At 40.8% G+C, this 16,084-nt stretch overlaps 1 protein-coding gene across 13 annotated transcripts in view; it reads right to left on the bottom strand.

The window, feature by feature from the left end:
* Positions 1 to 16,084, bottom strand: part of HHAT (hedgehog acyltransferase) — a 351,381-nt gene that overhangs the window by 157,118 nt on the left and 178,179 nt on the right. For all 13 annotated transcript variants that reach the window (XR_012513537.1, XM_074385137.1, XM_074385142.1 and 10 more), the window contains one exon: positions 8,947 to 8,982. Coding sequence is in view for 12 of the 13 variants with exons in the window: in XM_074385137.1 (XP_074241238.1) it covers positions 8,947 to 8,982 (36 nt within the window). In the remaining variant the exon portion in view is untranslated. The remainder of the gene's footprint in view (positions 1 to 8,946; positions 8,983 to 16,084) is intronic.

Here is a 16,084-nt window from a genome sequence, read left to right as displayed (position 1 = left end):
GAGAAAATTGAATCAGTAATAAAACCCTTCTGTTTAAAAAAAAAAAAAAGTCAGGATGCAGTAACTCACACCTGTAATCCCAGCACTTTAGGGAAGCCGACGTTGATGGATCACTTGAGCTCAGGCTGGGCAACATGGCAAAAGCCCATAGCTACAAAAAATAAAAAATTAGCCAGGCATGTGCCTGTAATTCCAGCTAGTGGGAGACTGAGGTGGCAGGATTGCTTGAGCCCAGGAGGCGGAAGTTGCAGAAAGGCAAGATCATGCCACTGCATTCCAGCCTGGGTGACAGAACAAGACTTCTTCACTTAAAAGAAAAAAAAAGAAAAAAAAAATATTGGAAAAAAGCCCAGGCCCTAGTGGCTTAACTGCTGAATTCCATCAAACATTTAAAAGAACCAATGCCAATTCTCCAGAAAATCGAAGAGGAGAGAATACTCCCAAACTCATTTTGTGAGGCCAGAATTACCGATTCTAAAACCAGACAAGAACACAACAACAACAACAACAACAAAACTACAGGCCAATGTCCCTGAGGAGCATATATGCAAAAATTCTCAACAAGATAATAGCAAATGAGATTCAATAGCATATTCAAAAGCTCATTCAGGCCTGGCACAGTGGCTCACGCCTGTAATCCCAGCACTTTGGGAGGCCGATGTGGTGGATCACTTGAGCTCAGCCTGGGTGACATGGCAAAACCAAATCGCTACCAAAAAAAAAAAAAAAAAGAAAGAAAGAAAAAAGAAAAGAAAAAGAAAAAAAAGCCAGGCATGCACCTGTAATTCCAGCTAGTGGGAGACTGAGGTGGCAGGATTGCTTGAGTCCAGGAGGCGGAGGTTGCAGTGAGCCGAGACTGTACCACTGCACTTGCTCTCCAGTGTGGGTGATAGAATGAGACCCTGTCTCAAACAAAAGAAAGAAAAGAAAGAAAATCATGCACTATGATCAAGTGGAATTCGTCCCAGGTATGTAAGGATGGTTCAACATATGTAAATCAGTAAATGTGATACACCACATTAACAAAAAGAAAGACAAAAATATACAATCATTTCAATATATGCAGAAAAAGCATTTGACAAAAGTCAACATCCTTTCATGATAAAAACTCTCAACAAATTAGCTATAGAAGCTACGTACTTCAACACATTAAAGGCCATATGTGACAAATCCACAGCTAACATTATATTGAACAGGGGAAATCTGGAAGGTTTTCCTCTATGATCAGGAACAAGATAAGGATGCTCACTTTCACCATGCTTATTCAACGTAGTACTGGAAGTCCTAGCCAGAGCAATTAGATAAAGAAAAGAAATAAAAGGCAACCAAATTAGAAAGGACAAAGTCAAATAACCCCTGTTTGCAAATGACATGATCTCACATATAGAAAACCTTAAAGACCACCAAAAAACTGTTAGATCTAGCACATGAATTCATTAGGGTTGCATAACACAAACTCAACATACAGAAATCAACAGCATTTCTACATGCAAAGAGCAAACTATCTGAAAAAGAAATCAATAAAATATTTACAATAGCTACAAGATAAATAGATATAAACTTAACCAAAAACATAAAAGATCTTTGTACCAAAAACTACAAAACAATGGTGAAAGAAATTGAAGATGACACAAATAAATAAAAACATACCCTGTGTTCACAGATTGAAAAAATTAGTATTGTTTAAACGGCCGTACTAGCCAAAGCAATCTACAGATTTAGTGCTATCCCTATCAAAATACCTAAGACATCCTTCACAGAAATAGAAAACAAGAATCGTAAAATCCATATGGAACCACAAAAGACCCCCAAATAGCCAAAGCAATCCTGAGCAAAAAGAACAAAGCTGGAGGCATCACACTACCTGACTTCAAAATATACTACAAAGCTATGTAACCAAATCAGTGTGGTACTGGCATAAAAACAGACAGAGATCAGTGGAACAGAACAGAGTGCCCAGAAATAAATCCACACATCTACAGCCAACTGATTTTTGACAAAGAACCGCAAGAACACACATTCAGGAGAAGACAATAAACAGTGCTGGGAAAATTGGATATACACACACAGAAGAATGAGACTAGACTCATTTCTCATCAAATACAAAAATAAACTCAAAATTGATTAAAGACTTAAATGTGAAATCTAAAGTCATGAAACTACTCTAAGGAAATGGGAAACATTTTACGATATTGAACTGGGCAAGGATTTTGTGGAAAGGATGTGACCTTAAAAGCATAACCAATAAAAGCAAAAACAGAAAAATGAGATTACATCAAACTAAAAAGCTTTTTTACAGCAAACAAAACAATTAGAGTTAAGAGACAATCTACAAAATGGGAGAAAATATTTGTAAACTATACAATTAACAAAGGGTTAATATTCAGAATATATAAAGAATTTAAATAACTCGACAGCCAAAAAAATAAAAAATTTCAAAATGAGCTGAATATCTCAATGGACACGTCTTAAAAGAAGATAAACAAATGAACAGGCATATGAAAATATGTTCAACATTACCTATCATCTGGGAAATGCAAATCAAAGCCACAATGAGATACCACCTCACCCCAGCTGGAACAGCTATTACCAAAAAGATTAAAAAAAAAAAAAAAGAAGAAAAAAAAGCCAAGTGTGGTGGCTCACACCTGTAATCCCATCCGTTTGGGAGGCCAACGAGGAGAACTGCTTGAGCTCAGGAGTTCAAAAGCAGCCTGGACAACACAGTAAGACCCTGTTTCTAAAAAAAAAAAAAAAAAATTAGCTGCGCATGGTGGTGCATGCCTGTAATCCCAGCTACCTGAAGGCTAAGGTAGGCAGACTGCTTGAGCTCAGGAGGTGGAGGCTGCAGCAAGCCACAGTCACGCCATTGCACTCCAGCCTGGGTGACAGAGGGAGACCCTGCCTAAAAAAACAAAAAAAGAAAAAGAAAAAGAAAAAATGTAAACGAAAGTGTTGGCAAGGATATGCAGATAAAGGAACCCTTTACATTGCACACTGTTGGGGGCAACGTAAATTAGTACAGCCACTTTGGAAAACAGTATGGAGGTTCCTCAAAAAATTAAAAACCAAACTACCATATGATCCTGCAATCCCACTACTGGGTATATATCCAAAGGAAAGAAAATCAGTACACTGAAGAAATATCTGCATCGCCATGTTTACTGCAGCACTGTTGACAATAGCCAAGAGATGAAATCATCCCAAGTGTCCAACAACGTATGCACAGATGAAGAAAATGTGGCATATACACACTGAAAATTACAGAAATTGGGTTACTCTTGTCCTACCCAATTAAATCAAAGTTGAGGGACTGGGAAGAAAAGCACCTGGGACACATAGCTCCTCCTCCAAGAGTTAAATGTTCCACAAGCTCAGGTGCTGAAACAGCCTGCTGTAACCCTAAGACCAGTTTTACCTAATAACTGCTGAAGTGACCTGCCTAGACTCTAAGACTGGTTTTATTTACTATCATCACTCACCAATCAGAGCTTACAGTCTCTCGAAAGCTTCTCTAGTGCCAATGAGCTTTCTTCCAAAACAATACCTAACATTTCTCCTTCTAATAAAACTCCCAACTTTGTATTTGTTCTCTGGACATCTGGACCTACTGAAGCGCACCTGGTCTGTGTGTATGCCCTGAATTGAAACTTCCCGCTTCCCAAACAAAATGTTTTTGAGACAGAGTCTCTGTCACCCAGGCTTGAGTGCGGTGCCATGATCTCAGCTCACTGCAATCCCCACCTCTCAGGTTCAAGCTATTTTCATGCCTCAGCCTACCAAGTAGCTGGGATTATAGGTATGTGTCACCATAACCATCTAATTTTTTTTATTTTCAGTATAGATGGGGTTTCATCATGCTGGCCAGGCCAGTCTTGAACTCCTGGCCTCAAGTGATCTACCCCATTGGGCCTCCCAAAGTGCTGGGATTACAGGCATGAGTCACTGTGCTAAGGGCCAAATACAACATTCTAGAGATTCATCTGTGCATTTTATTTGATTTTGGCAACACAATGGAATACTATTCAGCCATAAAAAAAAAAGAATGAAATCCTATCATTCGTGATGACATGGATGGATCTGGAGGACATCATGTTAACTGAAAAGACTGAACAGAGAAAGACAAATACCACATGATCTCACTGATACATGAAATCTTAAAAAGAAAATTCCTAACACAGTTGCAGAGAGTAACACAGGAGTTACCAGAGACTGGGTGGAGTGAGGAAGTTGAGAAGAGGCTGGTCAAGGAGCACGAAGTGACAATTAGGAAGAGTAACTTCTGGTGTTCAATTGCACAGTAGGGTGACAATGGTTAACAGTAAAGTATTGCATATTACAAAACAGTTAGAAGACAGGCTTTTGGATGTTCTCACCACAACTGATAAATGCATAAGATGACATATATGCTAACTACCCTGATGTGATCATTGCAAAACATGTATACATCAAAACATCAAATTGTACCCCATAAATACAAACACAAGGTGTCAATTTTTTTCAGTCATGACATTACCCTGCTCCACTGAAAACCACTGCCCTACCTGAGGAGCCCAGACAGGTGCAGCCAGAGGTGGAGGAGGCAACAAAACAAGTATTGTTCATATTTTTAAAAATATTTTTTAACTGGCAAAAATTATATGTATTTGTGTACAACATGTTTTGAAATATGTTTACACTGTGAAATGGATAAATCAAGCTATTTAACACATGCATTTCTTCATATACTTACCTTTGTGGTGAGAAAACCCAAAATCTCCTCTCAGAAGTTTTCAAGAATCTATCATTAGCTATTGTCAATATTGTACAATAGAGCTCATCAACTTACTTCTCTTGTCTCACTGAAATTTTGTATTCCTTGACATTTTCTGAGTTCCCACTCCCAGACCTTGGTAGCTATCATTCTACTGTTTTTCTAAGAGTTCAGTTTTTTTAGATTCCACATGTAAGTGAGACCACATGTACACCTTTGTCTTAAAAGAGACAGTGCTAGCTACCATTCTGGGTAACAAGGAAAATGCTGGCCAAGTGCAGTAGCTCACGCCTGTAATCCCAGCACTGTGGGAGGCCAAGGTGGGAGGATCGCTTGAGCTCACAAGTTCAAGACCCAGTCTGGGAAACATGGCAAAACCCCACATCTATTCAAAAATAAAAGAAGATAGATAAAGAAAAGAAAAATGCCTCAGTCAGCAAGAGTCAAACCAAAAATCACTTTTTTGCTTTCTTACCGTAGCTAAACTAAGCTAAATTTAAACAAGCCACCCTGTTACCTATAATAAAACAGATTTTTATTCCGTATTCTCTTTCACAAGGTTGGTCACCTTTTTCCTTTTTCTTGTGCAGTGTCGCATTAAGAACTCCAGCCAGTAGGATTCTTCTGAGGCTATTCAGAGGTAAGCTATGATTGCTGTTTCCATGATTTCTATAAGAAGCAGAACTGAGCTCACTGAATTTTCCCACAGTCATCACAAAACACTAATACCAAAAATGCCCACATTTCATTACATGTGACAGCTCCTTCCTGCCCCCATGGCGCAGGGGAACACTCCAAGGCTTAAAAGGAAGCATGTCCCTCCTTGCAATTGCCTAGTCTGAGATCTAAGATAGGGCTCTTGGCTTTGCGGAAATTTACGTCATTCCAGAGAAGTCGACATGACTTCCATCAATTTAAAAGATGCAGCTGATTAATTTCAGGCATCCTGCAGCTTTTTTTAATGCCAAACGCTAAGCATTCAGTACAGCCTGACAAACCAAACTGCATGTTAAGAGCTTGCTGGAGCTAATAAATGTAGTTAATCTTAGGGGGAAAAAAACCTATGGCAATTTCTCCTACATTTCCTCTTTCACAAAGGAAAGTATATTTTCTTCTCTTGGCTGTTACAGAGTGAGAAGGATTCCTTAAGTATCATCTCTCTCACTCTTCCAACCCTCTAAGGTTTTCTCTGATGATTTATTTACAAGAAAATGCCATTGCTGTCTGAAGTTACTATGGAACCACTCACTCCCCCTAGCAATCAGACTCTACTTCTCTCCACCTAAATGAAACTGCTTTTTCTAAGTCTAGAGGACACTTAAGACCTACTGGTGGCTAAATACAAGAGTCCATCCCATTAAAACGAAAAAAATACCCACTCTGCCCACCCTCTCCACCAGCTGCCCTAGCTTTCTTTCCTCCCCTTCACAGCTCATCGTCTTAAAGGAACTGTTGCTGCCATTTCCTCACTGCGCACCCCATCAAGCCTCCACCCTCTTCGACCTAGCTTCAGGGTCATTGTCCCAATTAAATAGTTCTCACTAAGGTATCCAGTCATAAATGGTGCCGGGTCCCATCAGGTTTGACCTTCCCTTCTAAGCTGGGAGCAGAAAATACCTTTTACTTTTTTTTTTTTTTCCTTTCAAGACAGAGTCTTACTCTGTTGCCCAGGCTGGAGTGCAGTGGCCCCATCTCGGCTCACTGCAGCTTTGGCCTCCTGGCTTCCAGTGATCCTCCTGACTAGACAGGATTATGGGCATGTGTCACCACACCCGGCTCATTTTTGTATTTTTAGTAGAGGTGAGACTTTTTTCAAATTGACCAGCGTAGTCTTGAACTCACAGCTTCAAGTGATCTGCCCACCTTGGCCTTGCTAAGTGCTGAGATTACAGGCATGAGCCACTGTGCCTGGCTGAAAGTACCCACTTTCTAAAGAGAGCTGCAGATAAGGAGCTGAGATCCACCCCATTCCGGGATTACTAAGAAATGGAGAACTGACTCTGCTCCCAGCCCCCATCTTCACCACCTCTACCCTTTACTCCCAAGCTGGGAAGAGGAAAGAGGAAGAGACTCCTGGAAGTTATTAAGTTGCTTGCTTACTGGGGCGTGCCACCACGTGATGGGAGAGGAAGAGACCTACTCCCAGAGGCAAGGGATGCCTGCAAAACCAACCTCTCATTCCCCAGTTGGACAAGAGATAAACCCACTGATTTGCTCTGTGCCCCCTACCCGAGTGAGGGAAAGGAAATACAGAAGATGGCAGGGTAGAGAGAAGCCTTACTGGCCCAGTTCTGCTCGCTTCACAGAACACTGGTTAAGGTGACCAGATGACGCATCTTCCAGCACCTCCCCCCCAAAAGGGTCTCCTGCCAGGGCAAGGGGATCCCAGCTCCAGTTACATTAGAGCTACTTGACCACTCCCTCTCCTTTCTCCAGACTCAACATAGGAGGAATGGTTGGAGTCCAGAAGAAGGAAAGAAAGGAGGGATCCCTGAGGCAGATCACCGTTTACTTTGACTACGAGCCTGGCAAGGGAAGCTTCAAGTCAAAGGTCTGTTTCTGCAAGTGACAGCATTCCCAGACATATTCAAGTAAGTGGCACATGGTAGGCTTCATAGTTATTTGCTCAATAAGTGACTGTACAGCTTCTTCTCAACCCGCCTCACCCTCCTTGTCCTTTCTGTCTCATCTCATTCATTCCCTTCTAGCACTAATGCTTTTTGAAGGTTGATCCTATACAGGTTTCTGAATCTCATCATTGATAGGTGACTAAGACATGATCCCTGACCTCAAGAAATGTACTAGAGAAGATAAGAAGACGACAAACTTGCATCCACTGCAAGGCATTGAGGAAACAGTACGGTGGGAGTTGTACAAAGCACCAAAGATATCAAATAAAAAACTCAAACTGCTCACTGAAGTATGCATATATCCAGACAGATTCTTTGGATCAGTTCAGCTGTGGAATGCTCATGCCTTCTCTTCCCATGACTGCCAGTCCTTTGTCCTTCCTGCTAAAATGTATTTACCCTTGCTGCATCGAGAATAGCAGTTCACACACTAGTATCTGTGCCTGGATTCTGGAGAAAGCCAGGATCATCCGTACTCCTTGAGTATGGGGGAGGCCAAGGAGGTTTCACTGTGTAGCCTTGGATGAGGCCTTGGAAAAGAGGGCAAAGTATGCATGGCCTCACTCACAACACCACCACATCCAGTGCGGAAGACATGTGGTTTTCGGGGGAGATAAAGGTGATGTCAGTGATGTACCCTTCCTCTCAAAGAGCATCTTAGCAATAGGGAGATGGCCATGCATTGCAGAAAATGGAACCACCCAAAATCACACTCACCCAAAATCACACTGAGTCTACAGACTGCTCATTATCAGGCTACTAGAATTAACTAGCATTTAGAGATACCTACTTTCAGAAAGCAAATCATTCTAGATAATTTCTGGTTTCCTTGTCTTCTTTAGCTCGCAGTCTTTTAGCAACCTTCCGCTTCCCTAAATATTTTTGACAAGCATTTTTAATGATCATTATTCACCCTTATTAGAGTAATACATGCTCAATATTAATACATTTAGAAAATACAGCAAAGTTGATAGCAAAAAAAATCATGCAGATTCTTAAAATTATATCAGCATATTAATGCTGACATATTTCCATTTAACCTTTGATTTAATAGCTACTTGAAATTAATATGTCCCCATAAGCCAACTCTTGCAAAAATAACCAATAAACTAAGATATGAACTGCCATCTGTAATCTCTTTTGATTATGAACAAGGTTGTATCTTCACAACTATAAAGCAACTGGAAGATTTCACTTAAAAAGATTAAATTCAGGGGAGGGAAAATTGGTTAAAGGGGCTGTTTAATGTCTGAATAGAAGCTGGCACTCCTAATTTTTCAATTAGTGTTTCCAGCAGCCTAGGAATGGGAATTATGTTTGTCCAAGATCTTGGGTAACTATCACTTTAGAAATAAGCCTCTTTACACATCGATTTCTTTAATTGTTTAATCATGTGTGCTTCTGGGAGACGCAAAAAACCATAGCATTAGCAATGTTTTCTTGACAAGTATTTCTACACAAGTGCCATTATTTATCAAGATATTTAACAATTTATTTTCCATTTCCATTTCTCATAATAGCTATGCTATTCGATGTTATCTAAAGCAAAAATTATTGGCTTACCTGATCAGGAAATTATGCAGGCCAACATCAAAATACCTGTTCAAAGGAGACACAGACAAGCATATCAATAAAAGGTATTTTTATTAATGGTAGACTAGACATGGACTATAGATATGCAATTTAGATTCACAGCATGACTAAGAAACAGATTGCTCTACCGCAGTAGTTCTCAAGACATGGCCGCTGGAGCAGCAGCATTCCTGGGAACTTGTTGGAATTGCAGCTTCTCAGGCACCACCTCAGACATACTAATTTAGAAATTCTGGGGATAGAGCCCAGAAATTAAACTTAACAAGCCCTCCAGGAGAGAATAGCACAGAAACACTGCTCTCTGGTAGCGTAACTGTCTCAGCAAGTAGCAGCTCTCTCTAAAAATAAAGGCCATGACAGTGGATCTCCCAGGTACCTTCCACTTTTCCAATAGGTGAACCCTTTTGTAATATTCATGTCTCAGATGTTCACTTACTTAAAATATATATTTTACGTATATTTAAAATACATTTATATGTCTGTGTAGTCACATATACACACATTTTTTTTGTTTTTTTTTGTTTGTTTGTTTTGTTTTGTTTTGTTTTGTTTTGAGACGGAGTTTCGCTCGTTACCCAGGGTGGAGTGCAATGGCGCGATCTCGGCTCACCGCAACCTCCGCCTCCTGGGCTCAGGCAATTCTCCTGCCTCAGCCTCCTAAGTAGCTGGGATTACAGGCATGCACCACCACGCCCAGCTAGTTTTTTTGTATTTTTAGTAGAGACGGGGTTTCACCATGTTGACCAGGATGGTCTCGATCTTTCGACCTCGTGATCCACCCGCCTTGGCCTCCCAAAGTGCTGGGAGGCCAGCACTTTGGCCTCCCAGCTTGAGCCACAGGCTTGAGCCACCGCGCCCGGCTGTTTTTTTTTTTTTTTTTTTTTTTTTTTGAGACAAACTCTTGCTTTGTCACCCAAGCTGAAGTATAGCGGTGCAATCACACTCACTGCAGCCACAACCTACTGGGTTAAAACAATCCTCCCACCTCAGTCCCCAGAGTAGCTGTGACTACAGGTCTGTACCACCATGCCTGGCTAACTTTCAGTTTTTTAGTAGAGATATGATCTATGTTGCCCACCGTGGTCTCAAACTCCTGGGCTCGAGCAGTCCTCCTACCTCAGCCTCCCAAAGTGCTGGGATTACAGGTGTGAGCAACCGCACTCAGCCCAAAACATGTTTTAAAAGCACAACACCACACTAGCCAAAGGGAAGAAGGCAAGGGAAGGTGGTGGGGAAAGGCTGGTGTGGCAGTGAGTGGAGTGTCAACCTTGGCCTTCCAAGACCCACCTAGCTCTAGTCCCCAGACCTTTCCACCTGAGAGAACAACCCTGTCCCATCTCTGGGTCTCTGCTGAGCAGGGGACTGGAAAAGCTGCAGTCCCATGCACTAGCTGGGGAGCCTGCCCTTGTGCTTGAGCCTCACACCAGGCATCCCATACGCGCTGGGCTATAGCAGATGCTTTAAGTCACAGTCTTTCCTTTATACCACCAAACTGATGCAGTCCCTATCAATGACACTGCCTTGGTTTCTCTAACTAGCATGCTTGTTCCTCCTGAACCTCTGATTATGTAGCCAGTGCCCTTCTCTCCCTTTGGATTGGACTGTGAGTAAAAAGACCAGGTGGCCAGAATCATGATGATAAAGTCCCCCAGGCAGAATCATTGCTTCTAACACCTCAAGGTCAGTGGTTGCATCCCACCCACCGTCTCACCTCTTGGGTTGGCAAATGGACTGAGTAGAGCCTGAGTTAATTCTGTCCCTTTCAGACAAGGGGTAATGAACACAGGAATTCAATCCTGAGGGGGGTCTGCCTATCCAGACCCTGCCTGTCCCTAGCTTCCAGCTCTACCCAACTCATTCCTGGAGCATCCTATCACACTTGGTACCTCATGCCACCTGACTAACATTTTAATAGGATTCTCTGTGGGATACTTTTAAATGACAAGTTTCTTTTATGTACTTAAGTACCTGTTTACAGACTATGGACACAGCGTAGGTGAGAATAAAGAAACTCAAAGCCAAAACATGACAGACCTCATTTACTACAGACCTAAAGTAATTACATAATTCAGGAAAAACAGGATTAGAGATACAAAACTTTCATTTATTCATAAGTCTTCTGTACAGAACTCTTCTCTCAAGAGAGATCTACCTGCAGGGAGAGCTGATGTGTTGCATTTGATTTTACACTGAGCTGGATAAGATGTTTAGTTCTGCCTAAAATTATATTTAATACAGATTTTAAAAAAATAGATATTATCCCTCTTCTCAGCCAAAACCAAGACTACTTAGCTTAGTGCCAAAAATAAATATCCACACCACAATAGCAATTTTAAGGTTGCCAGATCTATAATATGAGAGGTAGAAGTATATGCAGATTAAAACAAAGATTTCAGCTTCCTTCATTCATCCTAAGCTTGTTGAGCCTTTTCAATTACACTAGTGACAGAAAGCAATAGACTCTATTCCAGGAATCACAGGACAAAGCAGACATGGAAGAAATTGCAGAGATCCGCAGTATAGCGGTGGGGCAGGAGGAAGGCACTGAAAGAGTAATGGAAAAACCTAATGAGAAATTAGATTTATTGTTTAGAATGTGGCAAGCACCACGTTTGGTGCTCACACATACATGCCGGCGAGGCAGGTATTGGTACTCCAGAGTTCACAGCCAGTAGAAGACAAAGCTCCAAAGCTGGAAATCTAATTGAACCCGAAAATACATGAATTGCTTGCTATTCCCAGGCACCCCACTAAAACCAGGTTTCTCACTGTCTTGCATTACGAACTGAAAATGACTGTTCATGTTAAAAGCTGATGTCTTCCCGCTTCCACCTCATTTCTGCTTCTCCCAACAAGGCTGTCCTGCTCCAGGGAAGCCACCTGCTGCTTCTCCTTAGGTGCTGCCTACCTTCTCGGTCTCAGCCAGCCAGGCTCCGGAGAGTGATGTAAGTTCACACAAGCGGAATCATATAGTTTTTGTCCTTTTGTGTCTGGATGGCTATTGGTTTCAAAAAATAATGTTAACCCAACTCATGTCAACACCACCATTCTCATTCAACCTGGCCTTGGCCTCCAGGGAATGATGCGGTAGTGAATTCATTTCTTTCCATCCAGGTGCCCTTCCTCATAGAAAGGGTGGCCAGCCAACCAAGTCTCCCTCCCATCTCCTCCCCTACTTGTAATATGAGGCCTGGCTAAGAATACTAAGCTTTAGTACACCACCTACTGAATATTTTAAAACTAAATATATTCAAAACCATCTTTGCATCATAAAATATAACAATCTCTGAAAGGCAAAACTTACCTTTCTTATTCAACTAATAGCCAGGAAATTATCCATTCTTACGGCTCTTAAAGATTTCCACTGCAAAAGCACATCTTAGGGCTTTGAAAATACTTCTCAATGGCAATCCTATGTAGACACCCAAGGCATGAAAGCACGATTGCATCTAAGAACTAATTCTAGCTCCAGAGGTGGGTCAAAGAGCAGGCTTTTAAAAAATCACCTTTAAATATAAGAGCCTTTGCAATGGCTACAAGATATGGGCAGAATATACACAAGCTTTCACTTAATGCTGCCTCTCACCTTCCTTGGATCGTGTGAGAAAAAAGGGCGAGACTAAGGGAGAATAAAGGGTTATAGTTTTTCACCATGCAGGCACAGTACAGTGCACACAGAGTGGAGAAGGGAGGGTGTTAATAGTAAAAGCCAACATATACACAGTGTCCAGCATGTGCCAGGCACTCTTCTATTCTACACACATATACACAACTATTTCTGCAATAATGCTAGGAGGTAAATAGATACTATTATCATCCGCACTGGCAAGGAAGAAACGGAATCATAGAAAGGTTAAGTGACTGTTAGTTAGGGGTAAAACTAACACCTGAACCCAGAAAGTCTCCATTAGCCAGAAGACCCCCCACCCCCAACCAGGGAACAGCACCTTGGTTTTGAGGAATAAATGTTAGGAATACATCAAGGTTAACTTCCTGAGTTTGGTTACTCAGGCTGAGTATCCCAAATCCAAAAATCTAAAATCTGAAATGCTCCAAAATCTAAAACTTTCTGAGCATCAATGAGACACTCATAAAAATGGTCATGGGAGCACGTTCAGATTTTGGATTTTTAAATTTGAGCTGCTCAACTAGTATTAATAAAGATATTCCAAAATCTACAAAGCCCAAAATCTACAATACTTATTTCTGGTCCCAAGCATTTCAAGTAAGGGATATTCAAATCTGCATACTGCAGTTATTCAGTTGGTGCAAAAGTAATTGCATGTGGTCTTTGCCATTAAAATAATGACAAAAACCACAGTTACTTTTCCACTAACCTAATACATAGTAAGATGTCCTTAGAAGCATACACTGAAGTATTTAGGGTGATGATGTATCATACCCACTACCTCATCTCAAATAATTCAGGAGGAAAAACTTACATATACTGAAATGTTTCTCCTAAAATTTCTGTGAGTTTAAGATTTCAACATTTAAAGCACGAAAGATAAAATGGTAAGCACACTCCTTGCTACAGAAAAACAAGCAAGTTCATATTTTTTGTATATAGAGAGAAATTAACAATGTATCCTAATCAGAATCTAATTTCTGTAACTCTAATTAGCTTTTCTTTATATATTTTGTTTTTGAGCTGTGAATGAGTAAGCATATATGAAATGAAAATTGAGACTACATGATAAAACCAATGATAGCAGGCCAGGTGCGGTAGCTCATGCCTGTAATCCTAGCACTTTGGGAAGCCGAGGCAGGCAGATCACCTGAGGTCAAGCGTCTGAGACCAGGCTGGCCAATGTGGTGAAACCCTGTCTCTACTAAAAATACAAAAAAAAAAAAAAAAAAAAATTAGCAGGGCATGGTGGCGCATGCCTGTAGTTCCAGCTACTCAGGGAGTCTGAGGCAGGAGAATCAGCTCAACTCAGGAGGCAGAGGTTGCAATGAGCCAAGATTGCACCACTGCACTCCAGCCTGGGCAACAGATGGAGACTCCATCTCAAAAACAAACAAACAAACAAACAAACAAACAAAAAATGATAGCCACCTTACTGGGTGAAGAATGAAGTGGTCCATAACGCTGCTATTCATAAGAGCCATTATCTTAATCTTACCAATTTCACTACCAATAAGTCAGGCAACATATTTAATATGATGCTAAAGGTTTGGCTTAAAGAATGTATATACCTTTCATCCCATTCCCATTATGCCTTTCATCCCATTCCCATTAGAAGGAAACAAACCAAACATATTTAAAACTATAAGCTTATTTAAACTTGTGGCATTTTAAAAATAATACAGTTATTTCATCATTACCTTAGTGATAATTTTAAGTATCATGTGAAAAAATGGTTCTATCCGAAAGAAAACTGTGGTCTACCCAACCAAGGCATAGCCTCATGTTACCAGAATTTGTGGGTTTTTGCAGCTGTCTCAGGATCATGAGTTTATTCTTTCGTTATCATTATTATTATATATTGACAAACCATAGTTGTACAGATTTATGTGGTACAAAATGATGCTATGATTTCTTTTTTTTTTTTTTTTTTTTGAGATGGAGTTTCGCTCTTGTTACCCAGGCTGGAGTGCAATGGCACGATCTCAGCTCACCGCAACCTCCGCCTCCTGGGTTCAGGCAATTCTCCTGCCTCAGCCTCCTGAGTAGCTGGGATTACAGGCATGCGCCACCATGCCCAGCTAATTTTTTTTCTTTTTAGTAGAGAGGGGGTTTCACCATGTTGACCAGGATGGTCTCGATCTCTTGACCTCGTGATCCACCCGCCTCGGCCTCCCAAAGTGCTGGGATTACAGGCTCGAGCCACCGCGCCCGGCCAATGCTATGATTTCTGAATATAATGTAGAATTAAATCAATCTAATTAACATATCCATCACCTCAAATATTTTACATTTCTTTGTGATGAGAATGTTTGAAATTTACTCCATCAGTGATTTTGAAATGTAGGTACAGATTTTCTCTTTACCATGGTAAACTTAATTCAGGCTCCTTCAAAAAGGTTCAGGAGTGGGGCCATCTTTAATTTCAAAACACTAGCCATCCAATGAACTCAGAAACACAGTCTCATTTAGTTTTCTTATACAGATGCAAAAGGCATCTTAAGGAGCTATACTAGGAAAGGAATACCCAATTGTTTTCATACAAGTATGTGCCAACCACTGACCCAAGCACTCTGTGTATTATCAATGTTTAATCCTCACAACCACCCTGTGAAATAGGTTCTATTTTATGAAGATTTGTATCTTTATTCCCAGTCTCATGGCTAGTAAATGCTGAGTCAGGGTCTAGCTCAGAGCAGACACCAAAGTCTATGCTTTTTCCTTCATATATTCAACCACAGACTCATTTAATTATTTACTATGTGCCTGTTCTGTGCTAAATACTGGAAATTCGGTAATGCACAGCACATAACCAAGGAGGTTAGAGTCTAAAGGGAGGGGAATAATTTCAATGCAGTGTGATTGTTACCTCAGCAATCATTCTCTCCCTCAATAGACCAAAAACTTCATAAGGGCAAGAACCAGAGCCTGCCAGCAACAATAAATGTCGTTGAGTGAAGCAATGGATGACATGCTTGCAATAAGGCACCAATGCTTCTGTCTGCTCTGGCACTTGGCATCGTATACTGCAGATAGAAAAGGCTCAAAAGTAGTTAATACACTGAATGTTGTACATAAATGCATAAATTAAATACCCACAGATAGAAACGGGGGTTCTCTTCTGACATAAGATACTGATCAAACTGTAGCACAATCAATTCTTATCACCTTTTAAGGAAATAATCTCACAGCTAACCAGCCTACAGAAAACCAGGATTTCCTCATAAGGAGACATAAGGAACATGGATCCTGTACATACTATTCTTAGCTCCCTCCAGAGATTAAAAATAGAAAATCTTGTCTGTAAGACATCCAAGTGTTGTTGTCTGCACATCAATTGATAGCAGCCATGGGGATGCAGATTTCAGCTTGAGATAAAAAGAAACTGGAATGGATGACCTTTAAGATTCCTTTAAGCCCCAGGCTTCCAAGTTCGCATTTCAGGCACTTTTAGGAAGCATCTCTAAGTGTGATGCTCCC

This window comes from Saimiri boliviensis, chromosome 14 (assembly GCF_048565385.1).
Source record: "Saimiri boliviensis isolate mSaiBol1 chromosome 14, mSaiBol1.pri, whole genome shotgun sequence".
In the NCBI taxonomy this organism is placed as follows: Eukaryota; Metazoa; Chordata; class Mammalia; order Primates; family Cebidae; genus Saimiri; species Saimiri boliviensis.
Note: the sequence above shows the minus strand (reverse complement) of the source record. Positions and strands in the feature narration are given on the sequence as shown.